Raw genomic sequence first — 22137 nt, forward strand, 5'->3', positions numbered from 1 at the left:
TAGAATCGGCAGGTGTTTGCCAGGTTTTATATCCTGCACTGTACAGAATGGCAAGCAACATGTACCAGTGCTACTGTCGCAGCCAACAAAGTACTTTGGTTCTGGGAAAAAGTGGAATCCCGACAAGGCAACAATATCACGTCATCAGCTATGAACTCCAGTGACCTCTCTCACAGCACCGCTACACACTGCAGGAGTGCAATTACGCTCCTGTGTCAGTGTGAGACGGCTGTTGGGGAGAGCAGTCACATCAGTGACTTCTGATGTGACTTCCCTCTAACTCATCCGGATCGTCGTAGGACAGTATGGATTATCTGCACGGCAGGATTAGGCGTTAAGGTGATTATTTTGTTTTTTATTTTTTGTCTTTTACAGGTGACAATGGCTTCAATGGATTAAGCGTTTATTTTTATTTCAATAAAGGAGTCTGTTTCTTTAGTTCAAATAAAGGACTTTATTCTTGCCGTGTTTTTTTTTACAATCTAACTATGGGTTTAGTAATGGGGCATCTTATAGATGCCTCTCCATTACTAACCTGTGGGGTTGATGTCAGCGGCCATAAAACAGCTGACATTAACCCCACAACCATTACTCCACTTGCACCGCATCAGGGCAAGTCGGAAGAACCGGGCAAAACGCCAGAATTGGTGAATCTAATAGATGCGAGTTTTCTGGGGCGGCTGCGAGCTGCTATTTTTAGGCTGAGAGGGGCCAATATTCATGGCCCCTTACCAGTCTGAGAATACCAGCTGTCTGCTTTAGCTTGCCTGGTTGTCAAAAAAGGGGGGGGACCCCATGCCATTATTTTAATTATTTATTTAAATAATTTAAAAAAACATCATAGGACTCCTCTATTCTTGTTAACCAGCCATGATAAAGCTGACAGCTGTGGGTTGCAGCCTGCAGCTTTCGGTTTTTGCCCTTGCTGGTTATCAAAAATAGAGGGACCACACGTCATTTTTTTTTTATTTATAGAACATGCGCCTGCTGATGAATACTCTCATAAGCGGCGCCTGCTCTTGCTGCTATCAGCGACAGCAGGCGTAGGCTGATGAGAGTAGTACTCTTTCATCAGCCGAAGCCTGTCAGAGCTGCTCCCTTACACTCTGTCATTGGACAGTGTGGGAACTGTAGCGCGTTGACTGGAGGTAACGATGTTACCGCCGATCAGAGCCGCCGGTGTTTCTCACGCTGTCACACAGATGACAGCATGGGAAACAGCCGATGTTCGGGTTGTCGAATCCGAACAGTAACACGGACTTCCAGGAAAAGTCTGTGTTTGGGCTCCGTACACAAACACTAGGTGTTCGGTACAGACCCCGAACTTTACTGTTCGGGTTCACCCATCACTAATAGGAGCTGTTGGATACATTGTTTTGGATTCTGTGCACTTTTGGGTTGTTGAGAGAGCTGAACTTTTGCTTTACATTACTTGTCAGCTGTTGCAGAGTTTTCAAGCCAGTTTTTTTGTAGCAGAGGAGAAGGGAAATGGCTGATCTCCTTAGGAGTTGTATATAACACTTTCTCCTCTACCTATTTCTTACTTTTTTGTATAATGTACATAATATTGAAAGAAAGGAGAATTTATTCAAATGTTATATTTTGCAATTTTTTTTAAATAAAAGCCATAATTAAGAGTGGGCACTAGAAAAGCTGATACATCTTATTTTAGTAGAAGTATTTACAGAGCCATTGAACCAAGCACACAAAGGATTCCCACAGTTCTGTTAGTTTGTTTTGCTTTCTGCAATATGCATATTATTTATTTATTGACCGCCTTGATGTGCAGAACACTGTCATTGTAGAGTTATGACTTGACAGGTAAATGTGTTGCATAATTAGTAACATTTTAGCATAATATCCGAGGACAGCTTGCAGCTAAGCTAATAGAAATATGCATACAAAATTCTGTCCTGCAGACCTTGGATCGCTATCGCTGCCATTATGATATATTAACTAATCTTGAATATAATGTTCTCAATGCAAATATTCTTCAAAGGATATATTTCAAAACGTTTAGGATTACATCTAAAATTATTCTGCAGTTTTTACTTTAATAAAAACAAGAAAATGTGATCATTTGAAAGAACACTTGCTCCTCATATTAACAAAAGTTCTACCTCTTGCAAAGTATGGAAAATATGAAATCTAAGATTTGTTTACAGGTGTACTTTATACCGACCCAATTACTTGGTGCTAAAATTATGCTGGTAGTTGGTAACCTTTTGCAGTTACTAAATGGACTTGGCGTGATTAGAAATAGGGAGAAACCTGTCAAGTTCAGAGATGCGGGGCAGGGAGAAGCTTCCAGGGACCTGCCTAAGACTAGTCATCCGAAACATATAGTCTCCAGCCTTCTTTTCAAAGTATGTTTTCTTGGAAGCGCCCCTGCATTTTAGGGTAAAACAACCATGGCTGAAATAATGCAGCCAGTGACTGATTTATGCTGGCCATTTTTTTGGCAACATGAATATAATCTAATGTCACGTCTCTTTTAAAGGGGCTATCCACTATCGGACAATTCCTTTTTAATATCTCTGCAGTGCATAACAAAAAAAATGAAATGCATACCTCCCGAAATGATGCTGTTCATGTGGTGTTGATGCTGTGAAAGAAAAAGAGGCTGCTCACACTGCTGTCCATCCTGTCTTTCTATCTAATATTAGAGACACCAGAGTGCTGAGATTAGAAGAGGCTGCTCACACTGCTATCCCCTCTGTGTCTGATCTAATAATGTAAATATTAAGATAGCTGAGGTAAGAAAAGGCTGCTCACACTGCTGAAACTGAGCAACTTCAGTGACCTTGAGATAATCACATATTATCAATATATCATGTAGTGTAAAGCTATCTCCAGGTCACAGCCGCCACTCAGCTTCCAGAAAGACAGAGTGGACAGCAGTATGAGCAACCTCTTCTTACTTCAGCACCCCTGGTATCACCAGTATTAGATCAGACACAGGCTGAACAGCAGTGTGAGCAGCCTCTTTTTAACTTGGTACCCTTGGTGTCTCTAGTATAACAATTACTGTGAGCGTTTTTTCCTACACCTGAATTGGCATCTTAAAGCAGTGTTTAGTTGTCTGGGCATAGAGATGACTGGCTTGATATGATGCAAATCAAATTTGTGTCAAATTCTATGAAATTCCTAAGTTCTGTCAAATTTGAACAATTTGCAATTCACTTCCCACTAGTTGCCAAAGAAATGCCCATTGGGATTTTACACATTACAGAAGATTGCATCAGCCACAGAAGACTCGCGTGACTTCAGGTGTGACCACTTGGGCTTCAACATAATTTACTTACAGCTATGTCATCACATGATATAGCAAAGTCAATAGCCTATATACAACATCAGTTGCAGGGATGGCACTGGTCTTTGCTTGCTCATTCTCTCCTTACAATGTTTACTGACAGTGCACTCTCTTGCTGGCTTGTCACTTCTCATCAAAGTCGGTGAAAGAGCACATTGTCACTGTGCACTAAGAATAATGCACAGTGACAATATTCTACTGAGTAGCCATCGGAATTGACAACTAACACATGCTCAGTAGAGCAGGGACTAGCCCAGCCCCTGAAAGAGACGTCACTAATGACGTTTCGTTTCAGGGTGGAGGCAGAAGCTTTGGCAGTGGCTGCAGCCTCTGCCCCCTGATGATGACTTAAGTATCCCAGCATGCACTGGGATTCTCAAATGAAGTGTCATCACACAGGAATTGTTAAAAAGAATAAATAAGGCTGTGTGCCCACGATGCGTTTTTTAAGCGTTTTTGCAGCGGCAATTCCTCTGCAGAAACGCTTAAAAAATGCTTGGTAGAAGGCCTGCCATGTTCCCCAATGATAATCCGCATGTGCTGTGCTCATGCTGCGGAAATTTCTGCTGCGGATTATCATTGCGGAAAAAAACGCAGCACTACCAATTATTTTGCGGAAGTGCTGCGTTTTCGCCGCCATTGACTTGCATTGGAACGCATGGATTACGCATCACTGCATATGTAGATGCGCATTCCATGCGTTTCAATGTGTGGATGGTACCTGGGCCTGGAGGAGAGGAGACTCTCCTCCTGACCCGGGTACCATAGAACCTGTAAAAAAAAGAATAAAATAAAAAAAAAATATTATACTTACCTTCTGATGGCCCCCAGTGTGCTTGTCTTCGCTTGCCGGCAGATCGCGGTGGACTGAAGGACCTGCACTGATGTTATTTAGTCATGTGACGGCAGATCCTTCAGTGTACCGCGAGCTGCTGGCAAGCAAGGACGGATGGAATAAAGACTCCGGGGGCCATCAGAAGGTAAGTATAGATTTATTTTTTTATTTTTTACCATCCTTTAAGGTCACACTATATAAATCCATGCCGTTTGCATGGATTTATATAGTGTGACCAAGTTGTCAAGCACTTTCCAAGTGATGCTAAAATCGCTTGGAAAGCGCTTGACAACCCGCATGCGGAAATGCATGTGAAGAACGCTTCACATCCGCTTGTCCCTGGCAGGAAAAACGCATGTACAATCCGCATGTACAATCTGCATGCGTTTTTTCTGCCAGGGAGATGCAGAAATGCTCAGGAAAAAATCCGGAGCATTTCTGCATCGTGGGCACATAGCCTAAAGCAGTTAGAGTAGAGAAGGAAGGATAGGGGATTTTTTAATTAAAGTATATTAGAAAAGAAGATTAGATTAAATAGATAAAGATTTAGGATTAAAATAAATTTTAGTTTCAGACCAACCCTTTAAATTATATACTTGCTTAGTCTTTTTATATTTCCCATTGCATCAAAGTAAAATCATAGCACATATGTAACATTTCTGCCATGAGGCTCTTGTCTTGATGTTCATTTAAAAGATCTGAAATTACTCCCACAAAAATATAATTATGATGAGTACGATGTGCCAGGCTTTTTATCGCTGAAGAGCCTGCAAGTGCATAATCAGCCCAATCCTAATCTGAGTTTGTGTAGGCAGAAGTATTCGAGTGATTTGGTTATTGGATCGAATACTGCAAAATCATTAATTTGAGTGCATTCATAGTAGTTAAAAATTTTGAAAATCAGCAACATGTAAAGTGTAAAATTACTGTTGAGGAAAAGAAAACATTAATTTAAAGGGGATGTTATCATCTATATGTTTTAAGTTTTTGCTCATTTAAAGGGAATCTGTAACCCCCCTGGGCGATATCAGACCCCTACTATGGCCATACAGGGTATAGAAAAGTAAATGTTTATATACCTGTATGGCCCATACCATTGCAGAGAAAAGCACTTTAATCAATTCTTTTTTCCACAAGCTTGGCGTCCAGGGATGGGGACGCCAAGCAATCCCCGCCTATGTGCTTATTATTCCCTTAAATCCCCGCCCATCTTCTTAATTATCATATCCCCCCTCCCCTGCACATCACAGGGCCCTGTAACTGGCCCTGTGACGTGCACTGTGCTCCCTGACTCCCGGGCATGCGCAAAGCGCCGCTCACATAGAGCGCGCTTTGCTTCATCCTGGTTCCATCTGCCTGTGCTCTGCGCTGCAGGTTTCTATTGCGCTGGCGCCGGGAAGTGACAGTGACCCCCCGGCGCTTGCGCAATAGAAACATGCGGCGCAGAGCATGGATAGACGGGGCCGGGATGAAGTAAAGCGCACTCTATGTGAGCGGTGCTTTGCGAATGCCCGGAAGTCAGGGAGCACAGTGCACGTCACAGGTATGTTTCGGCAGGTCCTCCATTTTGTCCGGCGTCACTTGCACCTCTTGTATCAGTCACACGTGTTCGCTGGGAGTGTTGCCTGCTATTCTAACACCACCTGTGGTAGAGCGGCTTGCTTGGCTGCATGCGTAGGTTAACAAGAAACAATGTCTCTTTAAATTTCGGGTTGATTTATTAAACATCATAAATCAACCTGGAGTCCATAAAGTAAATACGGCCTATTTGGCATAGCGGCAAAACAATACACAAAAATGCAGCACAGTCCGTATATCGGCCGAGGTCCGGCCACTCAGGGTTGGGCACACACAGTTCAGCACAACACATGTAAGCACCTCTCTGAAGCAGGTTTCTCCAGACACTGAGCACACCTGAGTGTAAAGGCTGGCTATTTAAAGCCCAGACCACTCCCTGGAGTGGAGATATGGTGGATGGCCTCCCGCCCTGCACTTATCAATCCACCTATAAAACATGCCCTTGTACACCTGTCTCATTAACCCTCTCTGCACCTAATATGCAGGAGCAATTTCCATGTTTCACATCACTGAAGTTAATTGCCTCAGTGAAACATATCTACCCACCGACACACTGCCAGTGACTTTGTCACACAGGTTAAAGCTCTATATAATAACCAAATATGTGAATCTTTTTAGAAAAAATATGAAAAAAATAAACATTTTAAACACCATTTCCTGTACAGTAAAAAAATCTATTTAGTATTGCTGAAGTCATATACATATACATTTTCAAAATATCACATCATTTATCTTCCATACTGTAAGATGTCAACTCTCTAAAAAATATTAAAGAATAAAAGGACTTAAAGTAAAACATTTCCCAAGATGGTGCTAATAAAACTTCAAGCTTTCCCAGAAAAAAAATATTCCTTCACTTAGCTCTATCAATGAACAAATAAAAAAAGTTATGATTCTCAGAAAATTGCGGCACACATAAATTATGTTCTTTTACGTTTTTTTTTTTTTAAGTAATAAAACATAAAAATTTATACAACCCCAATTTCAAAAAAGTTGGGACACTGTGTAAAATGTAAAGAAAACAAGAATGCATTGATTTGGAAATCTCTTATAGCCATATCTTATTATCCACAGAACATAGAACACAGATCAGAGGTAGAAAGTTAGATATTTTTATTTAGTTTTAAAAATGTAATTTTTAAAATTAACTCACTTAGAAATTGATGGCAGCTACACATCTCAAAATAGTTGGGACTGAGCCATATCTACCATTGTGTACCATCCCCTCTTTTTACAACAGTCTGTAAGTGAGGAGCCCAGTTGCTGGAGTTTTGAGAGAGGAATGTTGTCCCATTCTTGTTTCATGTTGGATTTTTGCTGTTCAACAATCCTGGGTCTTTTTTGCCAGATTTTTTGATTTATAAAATACGGCAAATTTTTTTTATTGGTGAAAATTTTGAAGGTGGCCAATTCATTATCCAAACTCTTCTTCTGTGAAGCCATACTGTTGTGATTAATGCAGTATGTTGTTTAGCATTATCTTGCTGAAACATGCAAGTACTTGCCTGGAACAGACATTGTCTGGATGGGAGCACATGTTACTTTAACCCAACCACAGATTGATGAACCTCTGACCATCTTTGCTTCTGAGAGACTCTGCCTCTCTAGTTTTCTCTTTTTTATGCATACTCAAGTGACTTATGCATACTCATGTGAAAATTGACCTTTTGGCAGTCTTTCATTAGTACCATTAGTACCATTTAATTTTCAAGCCTTTCGTTAACCCTCTCCCACCTTTTTTAAAATATGTTGCTGCTATCAATTTTTAAATAAGTTAATTTTTTTCAACTGAAATGGAAAAATGTCTAACCTGAACCTTCTAATCTTTATTCTATGTTCTGTTGTGTATATAAAATGGCTATAAGAGATTTCGAAATCAGTGCATTCTTGTTTTCTTTATTTTACACAAAATGAGTGATCAGCCAATGGATCACTTTTAGGAATATGCACCCAAATGGCAAAGCCAAAATGTGCAACCCTCTGTTATTATACAGTATACAGTTAGGTCCATATATATTTGGACAGAGACAACATTTTTCTAATTTTGGTTCTAGACATTGCCACAATGAATTTTAAGCAAAACAATTCAGATGCAGTTGAAGTTCAGACTTTCAGCTTTCATTTGAGGGTATCCACATTAAAATTGGATGAAGGGTTTAGGAGTTTCAGCTCCTTAACATGTGCCATCCTGTTTTTAAAGGGACCAAAAGTAATTGGACAGATTAAATAATTGTAAATAAAATGTTCATTTCTAGTACTTGGTTGAAAACCCTTTGTTGGCAATGACTGCCTGAAGTCTTGAACTCATGGACATCACCAGACGCTGTGTTTCCTCCTTTTTGATGCTCTGCCAGGCCTTCACTGCGGTGGTTTTCAGTTGCTGTTTGTTTGTGGGCCTTTCTGTCTGATGTTTAGTCTTTAACAAGTGAAATCCATGCTCAATTGGGTTGAGATCAGGTGACTGACTTGGCCATTCAAGAATATTCCACTTCTTTGCTTTAATAAACTCCTGGGTTGCTTTGGCTTTATGTTTTGGGTCATTGTCCATCTGTAGTATGAAACGACGACCAATCAGTTTGGCTGCATTTGGCAGGATCTGAGCTCACAGTATGGCTCTGAATACATCAGAATTCATTCGGCTGCTTCTGTACTGTGTCACATCATCAATAAACACTAGTGACCCAGTGCCACTGGCAGCCATGCATGCCCAAGCCATCACACTGCCTCTGCCGTGTTTTACAGATGATGTGGTATGCTTTGGATCATGAGCTGTACCACGCCTTCGCCATACTTTTCTCTTTCCATCATTCTGGTAGAGGTTGATCTTGTTTTCATCTGTCCAAAGAATGTTCTTCCAGAACAGTGCTGGCTTTTTTAGATGTTTTTTTAGCAAAGTCCAGTCTAGCCTTTTTATTCTTGATGCTTATGAGTGGCTTGCACCGTTCAGTGAACCCTCTGTATTTACTTTCATGCAGTCTTCTCTTTATGGTAGATTTGGATTTTGATACGCCTACCTCCTGGAGAGTGTTGTTCACTTGGTTGGCTGTTGTGAAGGGGTTTCTCTTCACCATGGAGATTATTCTGCTATCATCCACCACTGTTGTCTTCCGTGGGCGCTCAGGTCTTTTTGCATTGATGAGTTCACCAGTGCTTTCTTTCTTTCTCAGGATGTACCAAACTATAGATTTTGCCAATCCTAATATTGTAGCAATTTCTCGGATGGGTTTTTTCTGTTTTTGCAGCTTAAGGATGGCTTGTTTCACCTGCATGAAGAGCTCCTTTGACCGCATGTTTACTTCACAGCAAAACCTTCCAAATGCAAGCACCACACCTCAAATCAACTCCAGGCCTTTTATCTGCTTAATTGAGAATGACATAACGAAGGGATTGCCCACACCTCTCCATGAAATAGCCTTGGAGTCAATTGTCCAATTACTTTTGGTCCCTTTAAAAACAGGGTGGCACATGTTAAGGAGCTGAAACTCCTAAACCCTTCATCCAATTTTAATGTGGATGCTCACAAATGAAAGCTGAAAGTCTGAACTTCAACTGCATCTGAATTGTTTTGTTTAACCCCTTAAGCCCCGGAGCATTTTCCGTTTTTGCATTTTCGTTTTTGCTCCCCTTGTTCCCAGAGCCATAGCGTTTTTATTTTTTGGTCAATATGGCCATGTGAGGGCTTATTTTTTGCGGGACGAGTTGTACTTTTCAACGCCATTACTAGTTTTACCATATCCTGTACGGGAAAACGGGAAAAAAATTCCAAGTGCTGTAAAATTGCAAAAAAAGTGCAATACCACAGTTGTTTTTTATTTTTATTTTTTTACCACGTTCACTAAATGCTAAAACTGACCTGCCCTTCTTATTCTACAGGTCATTACGAGTTCATAGACACCAAACATGTATAGGTTCTTTTATATTTAAGTGGTGAAAAAAAATTCCAAAATTTGGTAAAAAAAAAAATAGCGCCATTTTCTAAGACCCGTAGCGTCTCCATTTTTCGTGATCTGGGGCTGGTTGATGGCTTATTTTTTGCGCACCGGGCTGACATTTTTATTGATAACATTTGGGGTAGATCTGATGTTTTGATCGCCCGTTATTGCATTTTATTGCAATTTTGCAGCGACCAAAAAACGTAATTTTGGTGTTTAGAATTTTTTTCTCGTTACGCCGTTTACCGATCGGATTAATTCTTTTTTTATATTGATAGATCGGGCGATTCTGAACGCGGCGATACCAAATATGTGTATGTGGGGTTTATTTTTTATTATTTTATTTAGAATGGGGCAAAAGGGGGGTGATTTAAACTTTTATATTTTTTTCTTTTTTTTTATATTTTTAAAAACTTTTTTTTTTTTACTTTTTGCATGCTTCTATAGTCTGCATAGAAGACTAGAAGCAGCAGTTGTCTGATCGGCTCTGCTACATACAGGGGACCAGCAGGTCCCCTGCATGCAGCAGAAATGGTCCTGTGCTATGAGCGCCGACCACTAGGGGGCGCTCATAGCAACAAGATCATGACAACCACAGGCGTCTGCTGCAGACCCTGGGTTGTCATGCCCACCCATCGGCGACCCGCGATCACGTGATGGGGTGCCGGTGGGCGGGGCTTATGACGCGCTACCCGGAAGCGCGCGTTAAATGCTGCTGTCAGAGATTGACAGCGGCATTTAACATGTTAACAGCCGCGGGTGGATCGCGATTCCACCCGCGGCTGTTGCGGGCACATGTCAGCTGTAAGAATCAGCTGACATGTGCTCTGTTCAGTGAGGGCTCAGCGCAGCAGCCCTCACTGAGCGGGCAGTACGCAAATATGCGTACTAATATGTCCCCGGTATTTAAGGGGTTAAAATTCATTGTGGTAATGTCTAGAACCAAAATTAGAAAAATTTTGTCTCTGTCCAAATATATATGGACCTAACTGTATGAGATATAACTAAAAATTACAAGGATATACAACAGACTGTGTCCCCTTGTAGATCCATTTTTCATAATGTCTTTTTAGATCAATGAGGATCACAATGTATCTGAAGGGATTCTGATTAGTAGTCATTGTCATCCAACAGTTCGTCAATTGACTGGGTGAAAAATGGAACAGTTCCAATTGTCTGTTGGAAGATGGAAGGGAGCATGATTGTAGTATCAGACTATACAGAGACTGGAGTAATAAAAATGGATGTGAAAATTAACTCTCTTTGTTTGTGGGTATTACAGTTGTGAGACTTAAAGGATTATTTTTGCATACCATACTAATAGTATAGGGCAGCCCTTTCAGGATATGTAACTTTTATTGCTGTACGTTACCCCGTTGTGTTGCTGTAAGCCCCGGAAAATTTATAATCGTGCATTGGCTAGTCAAATATATGTTAATGCAAAATGAATATTCACCTCCCCCCTCCCATAATCCTGCCCACCCCTCTGCTCCGGCGTCACTGATTTGAGGATCTGCTCTCCTGACCCGAGTGTAATAACTGCATAGAAATACATGCTGTCACTCTCAGGTCAGGAGAGCAGACGGCCACACTGAGGATTGCAATGCAATCCTCGGGCTAGTAATACGACAGTCTAACTCCACCCAATCACTGATGCGGACACAGAGGGGAGGGCGGGATTATGGGCGAGGGAAGGGGTGAATATTCATTTCGCATTTACATACATTTGCCAATACATCGCACGACTATAAATCTTCTGGGGCTTACAGCAACACAACGGAGCAATGTACAGCAATAAAAGTTACATATCCTGAAAGAGCTGCCCAAGCCCTACTTCAGTATACTATTAGAAAAACCTACAAGAAGCAAAATGAAAAAAACCCTGCTGTAAATAAATAAAAAGCAAGTGCATTTAAATAAAATAAGGTTCTTAGTAACACTGTTTTTGATCAAAAATAGTATGAAAGCTATCCCACCAGCAACAAGGTGAACCGGTTCGGGATAGAACCTACTTTTTTATATTAGACAGAGTAGGTTCTATCCCGAACGGGTTCACCTTGTCTCTGGTGGGATAGCTTTCATACTATTTTTGATCAAAAACAGTGTTACTAAGAACCCTATTTTATTTAAATGCACTTGCTTTTTATTTATTTACAGCAGGGTTTATTTTCATTTTGCTTCTTGTAGGTTTTTCTGATTCATGGCCATTGTGAAACATGCACTTATGTGCTGCATGTATACCATTTTAAACCAAGCTCAAATTTTCTGTTTTTTTCTTTGTATATTTTGCATTCTGTGTAAACCTGAGTGGGGCCTCCCTTCCTAGAGCTGGATAACACATTTAAAAGCTTCCCTTGGCTGGTGTTCCCAGTTTGGGACTGGAGCCTCAGTCTACCCTTATTCACACAGAGGTCAACTTTGACACGTGGTAAGGTTTTTAATATTAGACAGAGTAGGTTCTATCCCAAACGGGTTCACCTTGTCACTGGTGGGATAGCTTTCATTGTGTTTTTTTCAGTATACTATTAGTATGGTAAGCAAAAATGACCTGACAGATTCCCTTTAATTGCTAACGGTCTATAAAAAAAAAGCCTATATCCAAATAGAATGTTTACTAGTATAAAGTAGCACTGCTGCCCTTGCTGAGTTACAGGATAACTCATACTCATTGTATTTTATTCAATGGAATCTTAACTTTTAAAGATTTTTTTCCCCCTGAATAGTTTATTATGTCTTTAGTTTTAGGCAAATTATCCCCTCCTGGTGATTTAAAGGCAGGTCAATTATTTAGCTAACAGGCAGAAAACTAGGCTTTTATAGCCTTTTGAAGAGGCTCTCCAGAGTGTAATAATGAAAGCAATTTATTGAATGCCTATGAGCTTGCTTTCCAAGCTGTGCACATTAATCTAACCGTGCTTGCTAGTGTAAAGTGTGCAAACAGATTGCACCAGTTAATTGGCATCACACGATGCCTTATGCATGCAAACATAATATCAGCTGATGTTTGTCAATGTGAGATTAAAAAAAACTATTTAAGTAGAGTTTATTGCTATTTTCTCTATTTGTATGACTCATTTATTTGAATAAGTGCTAGTGTTTTCTATATATTTCTTAATTTATTACTATAAGCACTGATTGAATACATTAATATGTTCATTTTAGTTTTACAATGCCTACACCTCAGTATGTGGTAGTAATAGCTGTTTATAAAATCATTTAGTTGCCTTTAAGACAATCTTTCTTTGAAGATAATTATTAATATAACAAAACTTTTTTTGTATAACCTAGCACCATCGGGTCTAAGAGATCTATTTTAATGTATACAGTTTATACTGTGAAATCTGGTGACAGATCCACATTAAATACTTATGGATAGAGATGAGCAAATCAATTTGATACAAATTGAATCTGTGTCAATTTTTTAAGAATTCACTGAATCTGGGAAATTGGAAAAATTTGCAATTCGATTTGTACAAATCACCAAAATTGCCACTGCCATTTTACACATTACAGAAAGTTAGTGTGGAATGGCAGGCTTCTCCATAATGCCTTACTGCTATCACATCACAGGGTTCAGCAAATCCAATCATGATGGAGTATCATAGCCTGTATAAAAGTAGAGACAGGGAAATCGCCAGCCATTTTGGGGTGAATCTGAATAGTGAGCATATTTTACAACTGACAGCTTAGCCACAGAGATAGGGAGAGTAAGCCATAAAACAGTGAGCAAATTCTACAGATAGACATGTCATTTGAGTGACAATGGAGAATATGGAGAAATTACGTTCACCATCTTATCCACACCTCTGGTCAGATTTTCTCATGCGAAAGAATCGGATCACAATAATCTGACATACTGATCAAAATCGGAGCAGAGTGTTATGAACATAATCGATCTGATTCTCTCGCAGAGAGAATATACGGTCGTGTGACCCCAGCCTAAGTACGATACTGCATCTACTACATTCTAAGTTTTTGCCAACCTGATGAACAATTATGTGGACCGCAGTTTCCAAGCTATCCACTTTTTTCCAACTTGTTGAGTGCATCTTTTCAGTTTGGTTTGTTTCGGTTGCCGTATCACTGTGTTAACTGTGGTATTACATGGGACTGCGAGTTTCGTCTACATTATTTGTGCTTAAAGGGTTATCACTGTGTTTGTAGTTTTACATAGGACTGTAGATAACATCTGCAATATTATCTGTGCTCAGAGAGTTATCACTGTATTATCTGTGATGTTAGATATATTGATTTGGGAGGAGGTAGTAGACTACAAAGCATATGCATCATGGCTTGTGCCCCTGATCTTTTCTGATACTAACAATGCCCATGCTGACAGCACAGAAGGGAACAACGGTTACCATCTATTTACCCATTGCAATGTATATATGAAGGTCATTTTGACAAATTTGCTGTGTTTGTGTTAAATTTTGAAAGGGGTTTATCACAGTCCTTGGAGACCTCACAGTATCATACACCTCTGTCCAAGGCAATTAGAATATTTGCAATTCACAGTAAATAGTTTCTGGAAAAATTTGCCAAAGCTTACAAATATGAATTTCTAAAGATTCATTCATCTCACTAAATTAGAATATCATCAAAAAGTTACCGTATATTCCGGCGTATAAGACGACTTTTGAAGACTGAAAAATCTTCTGTCTAGTCTGGGGTCGTCTTATACGCCGGTAATGCTTTTGAACTTTCAGAAATTGACATGCGGGGATACTCTGAGGGTGTTAATAAGCTGCCGTGGCCGTATCCCTGCCATGTCGGAGTTAATATAAGGTGGAGGGAGTTAAAATACGGCGGCGGTAGGTCCAGACAGTCAGCGCTTCTGTGCTGAAACTGACACATCGCTGCGTATTCCCAGCTCCGGACACAGCGCAGGGCTTCTGTGCCGACAGCTTTCACTTGTCACAGAAGCGCTGCGCTGTGTCCGGAGCAGGGAAGTTCGCATCGCTTCTGTGACAATATATGAAAAGCCGGCAATTCAGCAGCGGCATAAGCCGGCACCCGACAATTTAGAATAGAAAGAATAGAGAATCACACATAGATTAGATAGATAGAAACATGTCAGTCACATATATATGAAGTACAGTGACAGTATTGCTTACTGTACTTGTCATTTAGTGTAAAGGATTTATTAAAACAAATATTAGTGTTTTCATGCACCGTCTCTTTAAAAAAGCCGGCCGACAATTCAGCATCTGTACCCGACAATTTATAACAGACAGAATAGAGCATCACACATAGATTAGATAGATAGAAACATGTCAGTCACATATATATGAAGTACAGTGACAGTGCTGGTTACTGTACTTGTCATCTAGTGTTAAAATAACGGATTTATTTAAAAAAAAATTGGCGTGGGGTTCCCCTTAATTTTAGTCTCTAGCGGAGGTTAAGCAGACGGCTGGGGCAGATGTTTGAAGCCTGGGAAGGGGGTAATACCCACGGAGCTTCCCAGGCTACTAATATCAGCCCCCAGCTGAATACCTAGCCTTTACTAGCTATTAAAATGGGGGATCACAAAAAAATGACGTGGGGTCCCCCCTATTTTAATAGCTAGCAAAGGCTAGGCAGACAGCTGGAGGCTGATATTAATAGCCCAGGAAGGGTGCCATGAATATTGGCCCCCTCCCAGGCTAGAAACACCAGCCGTCAGCCGCCACAGAAATGGCGCATCCATAGGATGTGCCAATTCTGGCACTTAGCCTCGCTCTTCCCACTGCCCTGTAGCGGTGGCAGTGGGGTAATAGGGTTGGGGTTGATGTCAGCTTATAATGCCAGCTGACATCAAGCCCAGGTTAGTAATGGAGAGGCGTCTATAAGACGCCCCCATTACTAACCCCATAGTCAAAGTTAAAAGAAAACACAAACACCCAGAATAAAGTCCTTTAATTGAAATAAACACACAATTCTTTATTGTTCTAAATTAAACCATACTTACCATCACGCCCATTCCAGCTGAAGCCAACGATCTCCTGCAATAAAAGTAAAATAATAAAGCAACATCATCCTTACCTCTCCATGGTTCCCAGGACGGGTCCAGCTCTGCTACATCGAGATGACAAGCGGGACCGCAGCAGAACGCTGCCATCCAGCCTGTCATCCCGCAGACACTGAGAAGAGCAGGCATGCTTGCGCTCCTCAGTGTCTCGCTGTGACGGCATCCAGATGAGCCGACAATGAACTCAGCTCACCTCCTGGACGTCCGTCACTGACAGCGTGGGAAACTTCTACTGCGCATGCGGGGAGCAGGAGAATTTTCCCACGCTGTCAGTGACGTGCATGAGGTGAGCCGAGTTCATTGGACATGAACTCGGCTCATCTGGATGCCGTCACAGTCAGACACTGAGGAGCACAAGCATGCCTGCGCTTCTCAGTGTCTGCGGGATGACAGGCTGGATGGCAGCGTTCTGCTGCGGTGCAGCCTGTCATCTCGATGTAGCAGAGCTGGACCGGTCCTGGGAACCATGGAGAGGTAAGGATGAGGTTGCTTTATTATTTTACTTTTATTGCAGGAGATCGTTGGCTTCAGCTGGAATGGGCGTGACGGTAAGTATGGTTTAATTTAGAACATTAAAAAATTGTGTGTTTATTTCAATTAAAGGACTTTTTTCTGGGTGTTGTGTTTTTTTTAAATACTTTACTAGAAATTCATGGCGGTCATGTCTAATATTGGCGTGACCCCATGAATTTCAGGCTTAGGGCCAGCTGATAATGCCAAGCTGGCCCTAACCCCTTTATTACCCAGTGAGCCACCGCACCAGGGCCCTGGATGAGTTGGGTACAGCGCCAGAAGATGGCGCTTCTATGAACGCGCCATTTTCTGGGGTGGCTGCGGACTGCAATTTGCAGCGGGGGGGGCAGAAAGCTTGGGCCTCCCTGCGCTGCAGATTCCAGCCCCCAGCTGCCTAGTTGTACCTGGCTGGACACAAAAATAGAGCGAAGCCCCACGTCTTTTTTTTTTAAATTATTTCATGAAATAATTTAAAAAAAAAGGGCTTCCCTATATTGTTGTGTCCGGCCAGGTACAAATAGGCAGCTGGTGGTTGGGGGCAGCCCGTTCCTGCCTGCTGTACCTGGCTGGACACAAAAATATGGCGAAGCCCACGTCAACATTTTTGGGAAAAATTAATTACAAAATTAATAATAATTTAGGGACTGCATCTTTATTAACCCCTCAATTGTCATTTAGTGTTAAATTAAAGGATTTTTTAAAAAGAAAATTGGCGTGGGATCCACCATCATTATAGTCTCTAGCGGAGGTTAAGCAGACGGCTGGGGCAGATGTTTGAAGTCTGGGAAGGGGGTAATACCCACGGAGCTTCCCAGGCTACTAATATCAGCCCCCAGCTGAATACCTAGCCTTTACTAGCTATTAGAATGGGGGACCCCCCCAAAAAATGACGTGGGGTCCCCCCTATTTTAATATGTTTATGAGTGACAGTTTTCCTGCTATATACCTGCATGTCATAAGAATTTAAATTAAAAAAGGACCATGTTAAATTCAAATCTGTTTTTTTTTTATTTTTACCGGTGTTTGGTATGCGTTGGAAAAGGGGTAGTCTTATACGGTGAATATATCCTAAACTCTATATTTTAACAGGAAAGTAGGGGGGTCGTCTTATACACCAGGTCGTCTTATACGCCGGAATATACGGTAATTTATTTCAGTTCTTCAATACAAAAAGTGAAACTCATAAATTATATAGAGTCATTACAAACAGAGTGATTTATTTCAAGTGTTTTATTTCTGTTAAAGTTGATGATTATGGCTTACAGCCAATGAAAACACAAAAGTCATTAACTCAGTAAATTAAAATAATTAACAAAGAACACCTGCAAAGGCTTTGTAAGCAGTTAAAAAGGTCCCTTAGTCTGATAAAGTGATTTGCAAAGTTTCATGACTTTCATAACTCTCCAAGCTAGACAAAATTATAAAAAAAAGTTAATCTTTAAAGGGAACCTGTACCTATACATATTAATGGAAAGTATGGTGGCTCAGTGGTTTGCACTGCAGCCTTGCAGTGCTGGAGTCCTGGATTCAAATCCCACCAATGACAACATCTGCAAGGAGTTTGTATGTTCTCCTTGTGTTTGTGTGGGTTTCCTCCAGGTTCTCCGGTTTCCTTCCACACTCCAAAGACATACTGATAAGGAATTTAGATTGTGAGCTCCAATGGGGACAGTGGCGATATTGTCTGTAAAGCGCTGCGGAATATGTTGGCGCTATTTAAAAATAAAGATTATTATTATTATTATTATTACCTGTAGATTTAGGATTTAACTTCAGGTTAATGGAGTTACAATGCTGTCTTGCCATCTTAGTGAAAGTGCAGCTACCAGGAGAAAATGAACTTTATTCCTCCTGGAGCCACCCCCTTTCAGTCATAGAGGCATCCACGGAGCCGCCACAATCACTGATCAAAGCATTGTGAGTGATGGCAATAAGTATGCCCCAGCATTTTTGACAGCTCGCTCTGCACAGATGCGCTGCAGAGTGAGCTGCCAATCAAAGTGTTGGGGCATGCTTACAGCCTTTACTCACTTTGTATTGAGCAGTGACTGTAGCTGCTCCGGCACGCCTCTACCACTGAAACCCGGCTGCTCCCAGGAAGAAATAAGTTCATTTTTTTCCAGTATACGCACTTTCAGTAAGGTGGCCAGATAGCATTGTAACGCTATTAACCTGCAGATTAACCCTATATCTGCGGGTTAATAGCATTTGGGGACATGACAGATTTCCTTTAAGTTGGTAATGCAATATTTTACCCATATAACATACTGTACTCATTAATTTCTTTTCTTTTTACCCTAGACGAAATGAAGCATTTTTTGATCGATTCCAACCCATAGACTATACAGATGAAGGACCCTTTGGACAACTAAGTAAATGGGTAAGATTTATAACCAGTTGTTTAGTTGTAAATCATTTTAGAGGCATTAAGGTTATGTTCCCACCCAAAATGTAGACTTTTTTCTGCTGTGTTTTTTTAGATTGCAAATTGTCTCTTCAGAGAGGAAGAGAACTAGAACTCTAGCGCTATCTATAGGAAGTAGCAATCCTAAAAATCAATATTGACTCTTCAAGGAGCCTTGTTACATGACTTAGGATAATAGCCAAAACCAAAATCTCAATTTGCAGACACTGTGTTTTGGGCTACTGCCACTCGTCAGTGCAAAGTATGAGATATGGTTTGGTTCAGTGAGAGGCGTCTGACCAGTATCCAAGGGGTAACGTTTCTCCTTGCGGAGAGTGACATGTTAAGCATGTCAAGGTGAGGAGACTTTTAAGCCACACTGCTCCTCTTGGAAATATGCAAATTGTCTCTTCAGCGAGGAAAAGAACTAGAACTCTAGAGCCACCTATAGGAAGCAGTAATCCTAAAAGTCAATATTGACTTTTCAAGGAGCCTTATCACATGACTTAAGATAATAGCCAAAACCAAAATCTCAATTTCCAGACACTGTGTTTCGGAGTACTGCCCCTCGTCAGTGCAAAGTGTAAGATCTGGTTTGGCTGAGTGAGAGGCGTCTGACCGATTTTACACACCAAAATGCGCTATAGTTGTGTGCTCTGATTATTGCATTTTTATGCATTTTTGCCCTTTTTAATGCATTTTGATGCAGATTTAAAACAGCATTTTTTTTATTCCTTTTTAGTGCAAAAACACTGGTTTTCTGCACTTAAAAACGCAATTCTGTATGTAACATTTTTTTTCAGACTCCCTATAGAAACCTATCAGGGAAAAAAAGTAACAAAACCCCACTCAATTCAACTGCATCTTTAAACACACAATGGACATAAGTTTTCATAAAATCGCAGCCACAGTTGAACTCAGTGGATTTTCTATACACAACAGAAAAAAGCAAAGTGTTTACTTGAGAACATAGCCTTAAAGAACTTTCTGACCACTGTCAGGCTACTCATGAAGATTAGATCAATAGCGTATGGTAGCTTGGACTTAACCAATCCTGAGAAAGAAATGATCTTATTCACTTATGCACCATTTTTAGAATTCTGAGATGATTTATTTGATCTACTGTTTTGTATTGTACATATGTAAATATATGATACTTGTAAATTATCTTTTAAAATGCTACTTTCCCATCCATGTAAAGTTACAGATGGTTTAGACATACAGGTGCCATTCTGCTAGTTTAGATGGTATTGCTGTGTCTATGTTTTGAGCATATGATGTACATATCCGTCTTGAACAAGGGTCACTTAGCTCTCCGTGACGGATGTGTACCAATGCAATCAATCCACACAGTCAGGCTCTAGCTGTAACTGTCAGGACTGGCATTCTCGCCGATCTTAGCTTTAACCCCTCATATGCTGCTGTCAAGAGGGACCATATCACATGAGAAGTTAGAGGGAAAGAAATCCCTATGTCTGCCCATTGGCATTCCTGCAGTGTGATTGCAGATCCTGATGGGTTGCTATGGCAACCGGTGGTCTGATAAAAGCCTCCAAGTCTGCCATGCACCATAGCCAATCAGACCCTCAGGGCTGGGGCTTAATAGGCTAACAGTCACTCAAGCACTGACAGTGTAGTGTAATACACAGCACTGCTAAGGGAGTGTTGTGCATTACTAATGCGAACATGAGACCACATGTCAAAGTCACCTTTGCGGATTAATAAATATTGTAAAAATAAAGTAAAAAAATGTTTTTAAGTCTCAAAAAAAGTAAAAATACACTCCCCAAAATACCAGTCCACCCCCCCCCCAAAAAAAAATGGTTTAATCATGAAAAAAATAAAAAAGTAAAAAAATGTCACATATTTGATATTACGGTGTCTGCAATGACACATATAATGACATTATATAATTGTATTTACCGCACCACAAACGCAACAAAACAAAAAAAAATGTTAAAAAAAAACGAATGCCAAAATTAAGCAAGTCCTTAAAGAAAACCTTTTACCAATTTTTTTGTGTTGAACTGGACACCCACTGTAATAGTGACATTAGAGCAGAATAAAGCATTTTTTGTTTTTCCTAATTTTGCTTCTCTGTTTCCTTGATATTAGCGATCAAAATATTTGGCGCCTAATAAATTAATTCTCCAAGTTCAAGTCGGCATTATCAGAGAGTTTTCACTGGGGAAGGCGATAACCAATCATAAACAAGCAGCAACACTGGAGAAAGAAGAACATGCCCCCCCATAGCTTAGAGCATTTTTCTCACTGTGAAGCATTTAATGACAGGCAGCTCTGATCTCACTACCGGCCATTAGAAGTTGCTCTGAGCACAGCAGCCCTAAGTGTCATTATTGACAACTTTCATCTCCTGTCAGTCCTTGTGAGGGGAGGAACAGAACAGCTGAGCTGGCAGCACTATATGAGGAGAGTTGATAAAAGGTTTTGTAATGTGATGGAGCTAAACTCAAGTGTACTACCCCTCTACCCACACTACCAGGAGATGAAAGATCAACGCTGTCAGTAAGGACCGCTTGTAAAGGCTCTGTAGTGAGATCAGGACTGTCTGTCCATATATGTCTTACAGTGATAAACTTGGTCTAAGCTATGGTGGGCCGTTTTCTTCTTTGACTACAGTGTTGCCACCTGCTTATGATTGTGCAGCGTCATTCATAGGGAGAAGTATTCACCCCCAGTGAAAACTGTGATAATGCACACTTAGACTTAAAGGGGTTGTCCAGTCAAAAATGATAAGTCTGCAGTCACTCTGTGTGACTGCAGACTTATGAATCCCCCCACTGTCTGCTGCGGGGATTTGCCGGTTTCAGACCCGATAACTGAGGGTATGTATGAGTTATACATACTCCCGGCCAGTGGGTGTGGCCTCACTCTCCATATACTTGTATTGAGCGAGGCCGCACCTTCTAGTGGGACGTGCTCACTGGCCGTCCACGTCACTAGACGGTGCGCGGCCTCACTCCATACAAGTGTATGGAGCGAGGCGGCGCTGAATGGCCGGGGGTATGTATAACGTATACATAGCCACCGGTCCCGTGTCTCATACCAGCGAATCCCCGCAGCGCACAGTGCGTGCACTGAGGGGATTCATAAGTCTGCAGCCACACAGTGAAGACAGACTTTCCCATTACTGATATAGGAGATGGCAGCTGCTACTGATAACATTCTATGCAGATAGAAGGTGGGAGGAGCTAGAGGCAGAGCTTCTCCCTCCTCCTCCTCTCTCTTCTATCTGATAGATGACAGTTGCTACTGATAAGATTCTATCTCAGTAATGGGAAAGTCTGTCTTCAATGGATACAAATTTTACCTCGGAACTGAGAATTTTGATAATGACTGATCAATTTTGGTAGAGAAATAAGTAAATTTTTCTGATAAGATATATTACAAAGTTGCTTATTTTCATGTGTACTATTGATTTATTAAATAAAAATTAAAATGACGGTTATGCTTTAAAACTGGATGAGAAAAAGCCAAACTTTGCTACAAAGGTGAAGTTGTGAAAGACAGTGTCATGTCATAGGTCATACA

General features: G+C 40.8%; 1 protein-coding gene across 5 annotated transcripts in view; it reads left to right on the plus strand.

Annotated features, from left to right (window-relative positions):
• Window positions 1–22137, plus strand: part of EPSTI1 (epithelial stromal interaction 1) — a 183399-nt gene that overhangs the window by 83184 nt on the left and 78078 nt on the right. For all 5 annotated transcript variants that reach the window (XM_073663902.1, XM_073663903.1, XM_073663904.1 and 2 more), the window contains one exon: window positions 18483–18561. In XM_073663902.1, coding sequence (XP_073520003.1) covers window positions 18483–18561 — 79 coding nt within the window. The remainder of the gene's footprint in view (window positions 1–18482; window positions 18562–22137) is intronic.

This window comes from Phyllobates terribilis, unplaced genomic scaffold (genome assembly GCF_046119375.1).
Source record: "Phyllobates terribilis strain yellow unplaced genomic scaffold, ASM4611937v1 Scaffold_2__4_contigs__length_985480577, whole genome shotgun sequence".
In the NCBI taxonomy this organism is placed as follows: Eukaryota; Metazoa; Chordata; class Amphibia; order Anura; family Dendrobatidae; genus Phyllobates; species Phyllobates terribilis.